The sequence below is a fragment of the Malaclemys terrapin genome, chromosome 7 (assembly GCF_027887155.1).
Source record: "Malaclemys terrapin pileata isolate rMalTer1 chromosome 7, rMalTer1.hap1, whole genome shotgun sequence".
NCBI lineage: Eukaryota > Metazoa > Chordata > Testudines > Emydidae > Malaclemys > Malaclemys terrapin.
Window position 1 is genome coordinate 111,564,025 of NC_071511.1, and position 14,063 is coordinate 111,578,087.

Below are 14,063 nucleotides of genomic sequence, written 5' to 3' on the forward strand. Positions count from 1 at the left end.
TCTCTGGAACAACAACAATTACATATTGATTTCTCTGGAGACTGGGTTATATATTGATTATGCTAGATACAAGGTGGAGGCTCAAGTTACACACTCACCACTGGACAGTCACTACATAGTAGTGAAGTCAATAAAAGGAGGAATGGCAAATTCATCGAGTCAGAGGGTGAAATCCTGGCCCCACTGAAGTCAATGACAAAACTCTCATTAACTTCATTCAAGTCACGATTTCACCTAAAGTCTTTGGAATCCTAAAAGTCTTCTGATAGTTGTAAAAGCTGCTGTGAATAACATTCGGAGCTGGTAAATACCCATGGCCAGTCTTAGAACCCTGCAGCATGCTGTGTTCACGTGGCACACCACACCGCACACCCCTTCTGTGTCAAAAATCAAGTGCTCACGGCTTTGTCGGTAATCTGACTAGGGGACTCTTGTGCAGCCTCAGAATAGTTCTACGACCAGCACTGCAGATAGCCACTCCCCTTCATACAGGCTCCCATCTCCACCATGATATGCATCAGGTATGTTCTGTGCAAACACTGCAAGGAGCACACACAGTGTCCAGTGAAAGAGAATGTACTGTCCTGTATGGTGTGGCTCTCTTGTTACCGTTGAGACGTATAACTGGAAAGAGAAAGGCCAGCTGGGTATATGACCAACTGACTGGATTTGCTTGAGAATGCAGTGTTCTAGAAAGCAATCCCGGAAAATTTGTCTCTCAGAACACTAAGGCTAGGTCCACCCTACCCGTCTGATTCGGTGGATAGAGATCGATCTTCTGGGATCGATTTATCGCGTCTCATCTGGACGCGATAAATCGATCCCAGAAGCGCTCCCCAGTCGACTGCGGAACTCCTGCTCGCCGAGAGGAGGAAGCGCTGTCGACGGGGGAGCTTGCCTGCGCCGCGTGGACCCGCAGTAAGTAAACTTAGTTCGATCTAGGAAACGTCGACTTCAGCTACGCTATTCTCGTAGCTGAAGTCGCGTTTCCTAGATCGATCCCCTGCCCCAGTGTGGACCAAGCCTAAGCTTCTGTCTCACACTAAGCTTTCTAGATTGTTTTTATCTGAACTTTAATTTCTTCTTTCTCAGCATCATTTCCAGTGACTTTCAACTTCGGTTCATGGTTGCTCCAAAAAGTAATTATAGAATCTTTCCTACAAGGCATTTAGCATAACTTAAACAGACAGATAGCAAGAGGTCTCAGAACGATAGTGCAGTTCTCAGTATGATGTGACCTGCCCTTCCATAAATGGGATATAGCCAATATCATTAAAAAGTGATACAGTGAGTCTTCCTCATGGGAGATGGAAGGCAGCAGTGATCTGAGAAGATGATTAATCCAGCAAGATGAGTGCCTTGATTTTGCATTTATGTCACCAGTGGAGAAAACAAGAAAGGAAAAGAAATCTCAAGGAGACGACAACAGATGTGTTTGATAGTGGAAAATAAAATCCTCAAATAGCAGGATTAAAATGATGACGTTTATTCTACGGCAGTGCACGACTGATACAAACGCTGGGAGCACTAGACTCAAGTGGGAGAAGTTTGCCCAGCAGAAAAGGTTAACATGCAACTGTAATTTCCTCCCGTCCTCATTAAAAATAAGTTGATATAATTGACAGAGCCTAATGTGAATGCACAGCACTCCTTAGCTGGTACACAAATGCAAGGCCAGACACTACTGATCAGCCAATTTCCCCTTCACAAGACTAAGCCCTCCCTTCCTTATCCTATAATTGTTTGTAAAAACAAAGGGCACATTTTTTTAAACAAAATACCCATTGCTCTCCCCTCACTGGAATACAAGGAACTATATCCTTGTCCTATTCACCTCCTGAAGAAAAGGGAAAAAATGGCAAGCATGGCCTTTATTCAGTGCATTTCCTGAAGGAAAGGTGAATGAATAGGAATTCAGATAAGAAAATGACTGCAGTTACCGTTCTGCGGATTCTGTAAAGTATATTAATGGGAATAACAATGCACATTAGCCATCCCATTCAGTAACATTTTTAGTACCCAGCTGAGTCCAAATATAAACTGTAATGGCATATGGAGAATGTCTTAAGAGCCATTTCAAATCAATTTGCTTTTATATAGCATCTCTCAGACAAAGTATCTCAAGACACTGCAGAGAGAGAGAGAGAGAGAGAAAAATAATGAGCTAATGATTTAGTAGAGTTAGGTACAGTGGCTCTCACAAAGACAGCAAGACAAAAATGATGCAGAGAGATGGAATGCAAAGCGCTAATTTAAAAGCAGTACTAATGTAAGTATACCTCTTTGCCAGCTATTACAGTGGGGAGGGCGGGGGGAGTCAGGTACAATAGGAAGCCAGGCAATGAAGTAAAGCTGTGTTGGGTTTAGTTATAACTGTTCTATGACTACTCTTGGGAACTTTCTATCCATAGATAAGGTGGATAGAATCTCAACCATTCCCATTATATCAATGAGTTTATGAAAAGCCAAAACACAACCTGCCAGTGAAATCAGGAAAATAATGTTTGTGAAAATTCATATGAACATTTTTATCAACCCATGTCACAGCCTCAGAAATTTGCTTTCCTTTTAGGCTTCCAGTGTGCTTCAGACTGTGCCCTGTGAGCTGCACCCATCTCTCTCATGGCTAGTTCTATCAAAGAGGAAAGTGTTGAGTAAAACCAGTTAGGAATTTTTAGTCAAAATGTCTTGTGTTGAAAAATGCCAGTTCGACAAAACCAAAACTTTCCATGGAAATATTTTGGTTCGTGACAAAACTTTCATTAGAAAGGTTTCTGAGGTCCAGGGTGGAACTTCTGGTCAAAACCTGAATGAGAAAGAGAGGTCTTAATTTTGTTCCGATGAGGAACGAAAGAAAATTCTGAAACCTCAACATTTTTCATGAATCAGAATTATTGTTTTCTGGCCCACCCTAGAGTTGAGTACATTGTTTGTAGAGATTGTTAAAGCTTTCCTAAAGGGAGTAAGGTGCCACCCTCCCTCAAACAAGCCCCTAGTGAAGAAACTCTTTCAGTGCTAATTTTGCAGAGAATTATTGCCCAGCCTTAGCCTTTCCTTTTTGGTGAAGATTATTGAGAAGGTTGTGCTGAGGCAACTTTGAAGCCATCTGGAGTCTTCAGATTTCCTAGTTCCTTTCAGACGGACATTCTGTCTGGGTATGGCACTGAGATAGCATTCATCTTGTTGGATAGAGGTCTCTTCTTAGTGATGGACAAAGGCCTTGTCCATGCCGAATTGGCTGTCTCTGTCACCGGCCTTTGATACAGTAGCACATGAAATTTTGTTGACTCACCAGTGGCGCCTATCTGGGGAAAACGATATAATCCTGAGGTGATTCCGTTATTTCCTCTTCCGTGTATCCCCTAGAGAGGCTTAGGGTAATTGCTCCTCTGCCACAACAGATCTCATATGGAGATCCCAAAAGAATTTATTTGATCTCCTCTTCTGCTCAACATTCGTGTGAAACCACTAATGAAGACAGCAAATCAGCTTACATTGAGGCAGCATGAGTATGTAGATGCAGTTCTAGGTCTCATTTCCATCAGAGCCAGATAGTGCAATGGCTCTGTTTTCCCAGTTTTTGGCTGAGACTGGGATTTTGGATGTGAGTATGCTGGCTTCAGCTTAGTTCAAACAAGACAGAGGGAATGTTAATGCATCAGGGTAAGGTGGAAGAATGGAGGATCCCTTCTTGGAATTACGCTTGAAATTACAACTGCTTCTGTGGCCAAAAGCACCTATTTTTATCCGCATCTGGTTAGGCAGCTCTGCAGCTTGCCATGGTGAAACATGCTTGTAATAATCCAATCCACAAGCCACAAAGTGTCCTCTAAAGTGGGGCTCTACATGGAGACTATCTGGTGGCTACAGCCAGTACAGAATGATGCTCCTTACCTTATTTATTGTATTAGCCATGGCAAACATATGAGCACTTTTCTCCATGAACTGCACTGGTTACCTATTTGCTTCCAAGTTCAATTCAAGATGTGGACTTTGATCATAGTCTGAGTCATGGTTATTTGAGGCACTGCCTCTCTCCACAACACCCAAAGGGAGGTGCTGAGCTAGCACACCCTAGATTTGATTGTCTGGGGGCTAGTGTTGAATATTCTCAACAGAGGGTCTTTTACTCTGGAATTCACAGCTGTGTGAGTCACATGAGGATTTTGGGGGTAGTGACGTATGGTCTATTTATTTGGGGGAAATGTTTTCTTCCTGTTGTTTCTATGGCATGTGTAACTGAGTATATTTTAGAGTGATGATATATTTTATTTTGTTATACTTGTAACTCTTTCTATCTTCATTCCTTATACTTGAACTCACTTAATCCTATGTATATTTTGTTCATAAATTTGTTTTATTTTTACTATTTACCAGCTCAGTGCTGTGTTTGAAGGGAAGGGTGTATTTACCCCAGTTAAGTTAATAAGCTGTAATGTGCTTTTGTCTACTTAAAGGAGCAACAAATCTTATTAGAACTCTGAGTGGCCCTGGGAAGGGCTGGACACTCAGGGCACACAGTTGTAGGGAAATTTGGAACTGGGAGTGTGTTGGGGTCGCCTTGCTGGTTGTAACTAAGACTGGTGGAAGCCAGAGTGGGGCTGCAGACAGACTGCTGGGGCAGAGCTGCTGAACCAGGGCTGTCTAGCACACAGACACTCAGGGTGTGACAGGCATGCCTGCAAGCTGGCTATGAGCATCCCGTGATATAATGATGATCTATTACATACACTGCATCCTAATGGGCATGACACAGCTACAACACTACAAACTACTTAGAAATCTAAATAAAAACAATAATGATAATTATTAATAGCCAGAATATGGAGTCGGCATTTTAGTTTGATTTTGCTTCTGTTCCTGCATTCCAAACAGCAGCAGCAACAAATTTACTCTGATTTTAAATTTGAACCATTATTTCAAGAAATAAATCAAGAACATCTACAATTTTCTTCCATCAATCAAGCTTTATGCCAAACTATTTTTATACCAAGACAGTGAGGTTCTTTGAAGTACAGACATAAACCTGCTGAAGAGAAACGTTCATCTGAAAGCAGAAGGTGTTTGAATCTGAGATTACTTGTCTATTTTAATGGGCAGGTAATTAAACAGAGAAATGCAAACCCCTAATGAAAAAGAGCTCTTCTTTGCTGGCTTGGATGGTACTCCATCAGGGCATCTGCTCTATATACTTAGGCTATGTCTACATTGCCTTGCAGTTCGGACTGTGGGTGTGTATGGGGGAGGGGGGATGAATAGCAGTGCACACTCCCTTACTGTAACGCCGCCATGTAGACTCTAAAGGTGTGAACAAAAAAAATAGTTCCTAGTTAGCATTAATTAAATACTGTTTGTAGGGTAGTGTAGACAAGCCCTTAAGGTCTTTGAGAAAGGAGGAGATTTGGATTAGTAAATCTAGTAACCAGTCTGCAGAAGTGGCACAATTAGACTAGCCTCTGGGAAATATTTTCTCCTCCATATGGAGCTGCACTGACGTCATCTCCAAAAAGAAACAAAAATGACACAGTATCTTCTTCCAGTAATAACAAAGTGAAGGGCTGAGGCTAGTGCAGGGACTAATCTCCCACCTCTGGAGACCTGGAGTTAGGTTACAAAGGAAATAATATAACTTCGCATTTCTATAATCCCTTCTACCTATGAATCTTAAAGGAATGAAGCCTCACAGCACAGTCAGGTGAGTAAATATTATGACAGGACACAGGATGGAAACCCCAAATCCTGAGTCTTAATATAATTAATAAATCTTGATATATCTTGATTTTAGTAAGGCTTTTGACATAGTCCCACATAGCACTCTCATAAGCAAACCAGGGAAATGTGGTCTAGATGAAATTACTATAAGGTGGGTGCACAATGTTTGAAAGACAGCACTCAGAGTCGTTATCAATGGTTCGCTGTCAAACTGGGAGAGCGTATCTAGTGGGGTCCTTCATGGTCAGTCCTGGGTCCAGTTCTATTCAATATTTTCAATAATGACTTGGATAATGGAGTGGAGAGTATGCTTATAAAATACACAGATGACACAAAGCTGGGAGGGGTTGCAAGCACTTTAGAGGACAGGGTTGTAATTCAAAACGACCCTGATAAATTGGAGACTTGGTCTGAATTCAACAAGATGAAATTCCGTAAAGACAAGTGAAAAGTATTTCATTTAGGAAGGAAAAATCAAATGAATAACTTCAAAATGAGGAATAACTAGCTAAGCAGTAAAGGATCTGGAGGTTATAGTGGATCACAAATTGAACATGAGTCTACGATGTGATTCAGCTGAGAAAAAGGCTAATATCTGGGGTGCATTAACAGGAATGTTGCCTGTAAGACATGGGAGGTAATTATCCCAGTCTACTTCACACTGGTGAGGCCTCAACTGGAGTACTGTGTCCAGTTCTAGGCACCACACCTTAGTAAAGATGTGGACAAACACGTCAGTGATGGTGGTTTACTTGGTCCTGCCACAGTGCAGCGGGCTGAAATTAATGATTTCTTGAAGTCCCTTCCAGCCCTACATTTCTGTAATTCTATGATTCTCCTTTGACCTCAAGACCACCCTTCCTTTTGATGAGAAAGAAATGAATTTTCTACTGCTCAAGAGACAGTAGGTTTGTCTACACAGCTCTCAGAGGTGTGATGGCAGCACATGTAGACAAACCTGAGCTTGCTGTGAGCTAGCTAACTCAAATAACAATAGCAGCGAAGCCATAGCAGAAGAGGCAGCAACATGAGCTGCTCACGTCTGCCAAGGACCACAGGTATGTACTCAAGCAGCTAGCCAATGTTGCTGCAGCTTTACTGCTGCTGTAATTCAAGTTAGGGTGACCAGATGTCCCGATTTTATAGGCACAATCCCGATTTTTTGGGCTTTTTCTTATATAGGCTCCTATTACCTCCCACCCCCGTCCTGATTTTTCACACTTGCTGTCTGGTCACCCTAAGCTAGCTAGATCAAAGCTAGCTTGGATATGTCTACAAGTGCTGCAGTCAGTCACAACGGCTTGTGATGCAGACACACCCTAGGATTGCAGCGGTGCTGTTGGTCAGCACTGAGGTGGATTGTCAGCAACGTTTTGGGAAACTGCACAGTTCCTGGTTGTGCTTAACTCAAGCCAGTGAGCACTGCCCTTCTCTCGCTTTGATTAGGGCTAAAATGTCACTAGCATCACCAACACTCACTTCTCCACTGCAAAGAAAAACAAAACAGGTCTTTCTGGGGCAAGAGGAGAATTTGTACTCACACTTCATCGTTATAAATTTTCAACCCGCGTCCCTCATTATTCTGCAGCAGAGACTTTACCCTAAACTACCATCTTAGAAAAATAAAACCCAGTGGTAAACTTAGGGTCTATAATGAATGGGTAGCAGCAATTCATACCAGCAGCATCTCTTCTTTATATACTTAAAACTAATCAGCTCAGCAAATAAAATTAGGTTGCAGACAACTCTCTGAGAGAACTTAAAGTACACAATCAACTTTATCGTAGGAAAATGATTGACTGGAAAAAAGGTGGTCTGCCCTGCCCTTCCACCTCCAAATCACACTGTATCATTTCAATGTTTTTAAATGCATTTACTACAACATGTAATACGTTATCCTTGGGGTTAAACGTGTTCCTCTTGTAAAATCCTCTAAGTGGTGGTCGTGGGACTTAGTTACTCTTAGAAAGCTTGAAGCAGCTGAAAGCCTACGATAATTCATGTGTTTGAAGCTCAGCGTTTGTTGCTTACTGGCGCAGACTTCTGCAAAAGGTTAAATGTGGTCAGCAAATGAACAAAAAACAAAAAAGAACTGGTCCCAGCTGCAGCCTGCCCAAAATTCTTGCAGCAGCCTCGTGGTCCAGTTCGTAATGCCACCCAGTGGACACAATGTTCACATGAGCTTTTCTCCTTCATGAATACTGAAGATTTAACAGCAAGGACTTGATAGGGAGAAAAGAATATGATTTCGGAGTATGAACCTATCCTTAAGAAAGTATCAGAGGGGTAGCCGGACTCTTTGTTGCTTTTTATCCTTAAGAAGGCAGCTGAAGAACAGTGTTCCATGTTTTGTGAAACACACAGCTCCATAAAGTATTTACAAGGGATAGAGATACAACATTAAGGAGTCTAATTCACTAATTGATAGATAGCAATTGCCACTAAAAATCCACCACTCACCAACACTTACCACATAATCGTGTCTGGATTGTCACTGTTTTTCTGTTTGATTAGGATAGGAAATAACTGTGGAATCTGTTGGCAGATGTTGGCTTTTTAATGATGGCCACTGTGTGAGGATTGTATTCATACTGCATATGTGTAACTTCTACGTAAAGGGAAGAGACCAGAGAAACCTTCTTATGCATCAATGGATGCATAAGGCCCCTAAAAAGTTCATTATCTTTCAAAGTGAATTTTTGGACTGAAATGTGACTCCACTTATACCTGGCTGTTTTACTTAACAGATTAAGTTTTGTTCCCCGGAGGATATTACCACTAAACTGCACACCATTGGTTTAAGAGCTTGTATCATCCTCTGTGTAGCAGAGGAGTGCCCTGCATTCCTTCAGTGATATCATTTTGGCAGCCCCTTACCTCTGGGGTGAGGTATTTCATCATGATTTCCTTTCCTTTCTCTCCCAGTTTTTCATCTGGAGCAATTTCATACTCTGCCTGGAAAAGAAATAAAGAAACCATCAACATTTGTACTCACACTTCATCGTTATAACTTCATTTTGGAGATGGCCTTATCTGAACATTCCACTTGAATAATTTGGAAGGCAAATATAATCTTCTGATGGAGGTAAACCAGTATAGTTGATCTAATTGAAAAGCAAAACACTGGCGTCAAGATGTTTTGACCAAGACCAAGAAAACGGTTCTCTGAAACCAGCCCTCTTTGACTAGGCCACATATGAGTAAATTTCATTCATTTCTACTTGATAGATATGCCAAGCCCCAATGTTTTGAAAATGTTTCTGATAATTAAGAACCCCTCTCACTGAGCTTTATTTGTTTTCACTCACTTAGACGTGGGGAGTAGAAATTAATTTTTCCAAATGATAAAGGAGGATTATTTGTTTTGTTAATCTCTATGACAGAAAAATCTACTTTACTTAGGCATAAGGAGAGCTCTCTCAAGAGGTAGGGCTTTTGGAAGCTTGGGTCCTGCTGTGCATTTTAATTTTTTCTCTCAGTATAACACTCATTTCTCAAGCTCTTCCCCCTCTGCAGAAATTTTGCCAATCACCTTTAGTGCTTTTTGATGCACTTTTGAAACTGGAGATCTCAAAAACCTGGGATATTTCAGGGCTTAGAAAAATAAAAGGGACTAAACGAAGAGTGATGTTCAGTACATACTGGAATCTTGTTTGATTTCTATTGTGCATTACAAAAGAGAGCACACACATTGCATTTTTAAATATTATTCTAAGGATTCTGCATATTGTACCAGCACTGATCTGTGGTAAATTTTAGGATTAACTTTATTTAGGAAACAAAATATTACTTAGGCATCACTGAGACATTAATCGTTTTACTTAAAATTCTTCAGCAATGCAAGTCATTAAAAGACAAGGGGAAAAAAACCCATTTAAAGCTTGCAACCCCAAGTGAGACAATAACTAAATGATAATGACAAATTCTTAGAGACATTCTAATTTGTCATTACCTGGTGTACAAGATTTCAGTCTTATGACCAAAAGGGCCTTCTGGGAAAAAAAAGTCAGTTCAACGTGTTTTTATGAATGTTCATATTAGAAAAAGGATCCCAGACCCTCTTGCCAAACCAATTAAGTAAGTTAGTCCAATACAAGCTGTCTGAGATGATAAATGAGGAGGAAGTAAAAGACAACATACGGTAGATCAGTCTGAACTGGCACTTGGAAGAATGCACTTCAGAACTGTTGCACACTTTAGGACATATACATTGTTCTCAGTTTGATACAATAAATCAGAAGGAAGGCTGTAATAAATACTCTAGCTAACAAGACCAAGGAATAACATGAAAACCACAAAAGTAATAATAATGCTATTAACCATGTATCCAGCCAATGCTGATTTAGCCATTGTAGCTTAAGCTTAAGGCTTTATACAGCAGGTTGTTCAACCAATCAGATTTAGTTTGGTAAATGACAATGACCACAAATAAAAGAAAACAGTACTGCTGATGAGAAATACACTGATGAATAAAATCCACAAGTACAATACTTGCTTCTTAGTAACCATGTCGGGGATGAACCGATTATGTTCTCATAAAACTTAATACAAGGGGCTTTTTTTGGAATCTTTCATTCAATTTCCTGTCCATTTAGATGGTATCTGACTATAGGTCATTTCAGCTTTTGAAAGCATGAACACTCCAGAGTGTTTATAGAATCTTAACAGCATTTTTTTCTCCCAGAATCTCTGCTAAAGGATAAAACAAACAACCAAAAAAAAAAAAAAAAAAAAAAAAAGAGCAAATTAAAGAAGGTCGGAGAAGTTGCATTTTATCTATGCATTTATGATAACTTCAAAGACAGGCTAGGGGATTTTTAATTTAAAGTAAAGATTTAAATACAAAATGTCTTTTAAGAAGAGAAAATATTTGTATTTAAATTTTACTCTCTGTGCAGAAGATTACCAATAGATTCTGGCTTTTGTGTTTGGCAATGTCCCAATGGAAAAGGATTTGGGAGCATAACTAAGCCCTCAATTCAACACAACTCATAAATCATCTAAGAATTATCATTCATTGTTCCATCAGCAGCTTTGAGATGCTAAATATTTTGCCATATAAAAGGTTTAGCAAACAGATCCTTTAAGCAATTTTAGTGGAACTGCATTCATATCAAATGTTGGTCATATAGTTTGAATTAATATGGCATTTGCTTCAATAAAACAGAGATCAGGAATTCAGGTGGTATTCTCAATGTATGTATCAGACATTGTGATTGACTGGCAAGTACCACTGCTCTCTAATGGATGTAATTAGACTTGGGTACATGTGTGATTGTCTTGCTTTGTGGCTTAAACAGTGTAAACAGAGATTTTAGTTCATTTCAAGTGGAAGAAGCCTGAGTTTCTGAAACAGATTACAAATTTGGATCTCTATGCCATATATATTCAATTTATTTTAAGATGTTAGTGTCTGTCCATAGCTATGGACTAGTGCCAGAATGTTTCATGGGATTCCTGTCAATCCTAGATGCCTAAAGATAAGCTTTGCATTGACTAAACTTTGGTAGTGACTGTAGTAAAAGGAATTATGTCACGTATCTGTTGGGAGTGGATATAAATCACTGCCCTCCTCAAGACAAAAGCAAACTTCCTCAAACAGCTGTGATTAACTCTCCGCATAGTGTGATTACTGCAATTTATTAGATCTAGCAATGAAGACTCCCCCCCTCCTCCCTCGAGAAAGCTACGTCTGGTACAAAACACAGCAACTTGTCTGCTTAACAATTTGGGATGCTGTGAACATGTCACCTCAGTGCTTTACTCTCTTAACTGGCTCCTGACTAACTAGAGTCTAGTTCAAAGTCTCTGTTCAGATATTCAAAGTCCACCAGGGAATTGTCTTTAGCTGCCATGAGAACGACTCTCCCTTTGCAACCATGACATCCCATTATAGTTACCAAAACAATGAAACTGTTGGCCAGTAGGCAAAGCAGAGAGGAAGACAGAACTTTAACAGGAGCAGGACATATGCTATGGAACTCCCTCCCGCAAGAGATAGGAATGACCATGGACCTCACTACATACGGAACGAAATACAAAACTCATTTCTTTGACTAGCTTTCCTGCAGCAAATTTCACACACACACACTCGACACTAAGCCTATTTCTCCTACAGCTGGGAACAACTAAAGAGATTTTCATAGTTATTTCTATTTTAAGTTCTCAGGAGGTTCTCAGAGACTAAGGGGACAGACAGACAGACAGATATGAGAGTGAAGATCTGAAATGGGCCGATAAACCCTAACACTGGTGAGTATTAAAGATTCCCCTTTAGCTCAAACGTTCGAATCTGGGTCACTTGCATGCTATTCAGCTTTCCAGGGACACCTGTGCATATTCTGCCAGAGATTGTTACAATAGGAAGAATTATACCAGGGGTCGGCAACCTTTCAGAAGTGGTGTGCCGAGTCTTCATTTATTCACTCTGATTTAAGGTTTCGCGTGCCAGTAATACATTTTAACGTTTTTAGAAGGTCTCTTTCTATACGTCTATAATATATAACTAAACTATTATTGTATGTAAAGTAAATAAGGTTTTAAAAACGTTTAAGAAGCTTCATTTAAAATTAAATTAAAATGCAGAGCCACCCGGACCAGTGGCCAGGACCCGGGCAGGGTGAGTGCCACTGAAAACCAGCTCGCGTGCCACCTTCGGCACGCATGCCATAGGTTGCCTACCCCTGAATTATAAAAATACAGACAGATTAAGTGAATAGCCCAAGGCCACTGAAAGTTTGTTCCGGAACCCGGACGAGTACTCAGGTCTGCTGACTCACAATCTTGTGTTTTAACCACAAGACCCCTCCCCTTCTTCCTCAGCACTAGAAAGACTGGTTACAGTCTAAAAGTACATAATTAATAGGAATAGCATTATTAGTTACAATTGCAACATGGTGCATACTCAAAGTTCCCTAGGGTGCTTTAACATTCATTAAAGTCCACTAGGGAACTTTTAGTGCACCCAGCAGGGTGGGAATGGGCCAATTAGTGCACAACACGTTAGTGCGCTTTAGAAACCACACCTCCGTAGCACACCATGGTGACCTGCCCTGTATCTTAATGTACTGTATGAGCAATCTTAATTCTGGCATTTCTTCATTTGAGTGCTTGCATTTGCAACCTTAATAATATTCTTTTAACTTAGGTTTTTTATTGTGAGCAATTTCCTAGCTTGAAAAAAGACACCAAAACTTAAATGTCATGTGGAGCCATACAGATCCCCCACATGGGTCATCAGCAGAGTTGGAATCTAGTAACTAGCAGCAGTAAAAGACTGTTATCTTCCAGGTGGACATACCCCTACCCCCAGTACCTGCTCCTAACCCCTCTCCTGCAAGTTTTCTACCCTCCTTATCATCTGCCATGTATCTCTTCCCTCTCCCCCATCTGTTCCTTGCCTCTCTGCATTCAGGTCAGGCCACTTCTGCCTTCTCCTCCATGCCACCTGGACAGCAGCCGGGGGAATAATGGAGAGAAACAGTTTCCCTGTCCTCAGTTTTCATACCTGGCACCACAACAGCCCACAGCAAACTGGAGGAGCAACTGCTGTGAAAGTCCTGCTCAGCCTCTGCAGCCCAAGAATGGAGCATGCTCAGGCCTCTGTTGGGATGGCCCACGAACCGTGTGGTCAGCACACAGGCACTGGGAGGGGATGGAGCATGCTGGGAGCTGTCTGCAGGAGACTGCAAGCCTGGAGCAGGCTTGCTAAATTGGGGTTACCATACGTCCGGATATTCCTGGACATGTCCGGCTTTTTGGGCTCCAAATCCCCGTCCGGGGGGAAATCCCAAAAAGCCTGACATGTCCGGGAAAATCGGGACATGCGGGGCCGGTAGTGCTGGGCTGGGGGCCAGGGGCCGGGCTGGCGGTGCCGAGACGGGGGCCGGGGGCCGGGCCAGCGGTGCGGCTGGCGGTGCTGAGCCGGGGGCCGGGCCGGGGACCGGCAGTGCTGGGCGGGCCGGGGGTGCTCGGCCAGGGGCTGGCCCGGGGCCGGCACCCCAGGGCCCGAGCCGACCCAGGCTGGAGACGCCGGGGGGGCCAGACTGGGCCGCGCCTCCTCCCCCCACTCCCCCCTTACCTGCTTCAGGCTTCCCGCAAATCAAATGTTCGCGGGAAGCAGGGGAGGGGGCGGAGTTCGGGCGGGGACTTTGGGGAAGGGGTGAAGTTGGGGCGTGGGCGGGGCTGGGGGCCCCGTGGAGTGTCCTCCTTTTGGACACTCAAAATATGGTAACCCTAGCTAAATGAGCTAACTAGAGATGCCTGGTGCTGGGAGGCAACCAGAAGCAGCTAGTTCCTTATAAAAGAGAGCCGAAGCCGTTGTTTGAGGAAGTTGACCCTGGGAAGTCTAC

At 42.1% G+C, this 14,063-nt stretch overlaps 1 protein-coding gene across 3 annotated transcripts in view; it reads right to left on the bottom strand.

The window, feature by feature from the left end:
• GRK5 (G protein-coupled receptor kinase 5) overlaps positions 1–14,063 on the bottom strand; it is a 233,169-nt gene that overhangs the window by 64,698 nt on the left and 154,408 nt on the right. For 2 of the 3 annotated variants that reach the window (XM_054035580.1, XM_054035581.1), the window contains exon 4: positions 8,590–8,667. In XM_054035580.1, coding sequence (XP_053891555.1) covers positions 8,590–8,667 — 78 coding nt within the window. Of the gene's footprint in view, positions 1–8,589; positions 8,668–14,063 lie in introns of those variants that run through there. The other variant, XM_054035582.1, reaches the window with a different exon arrangement.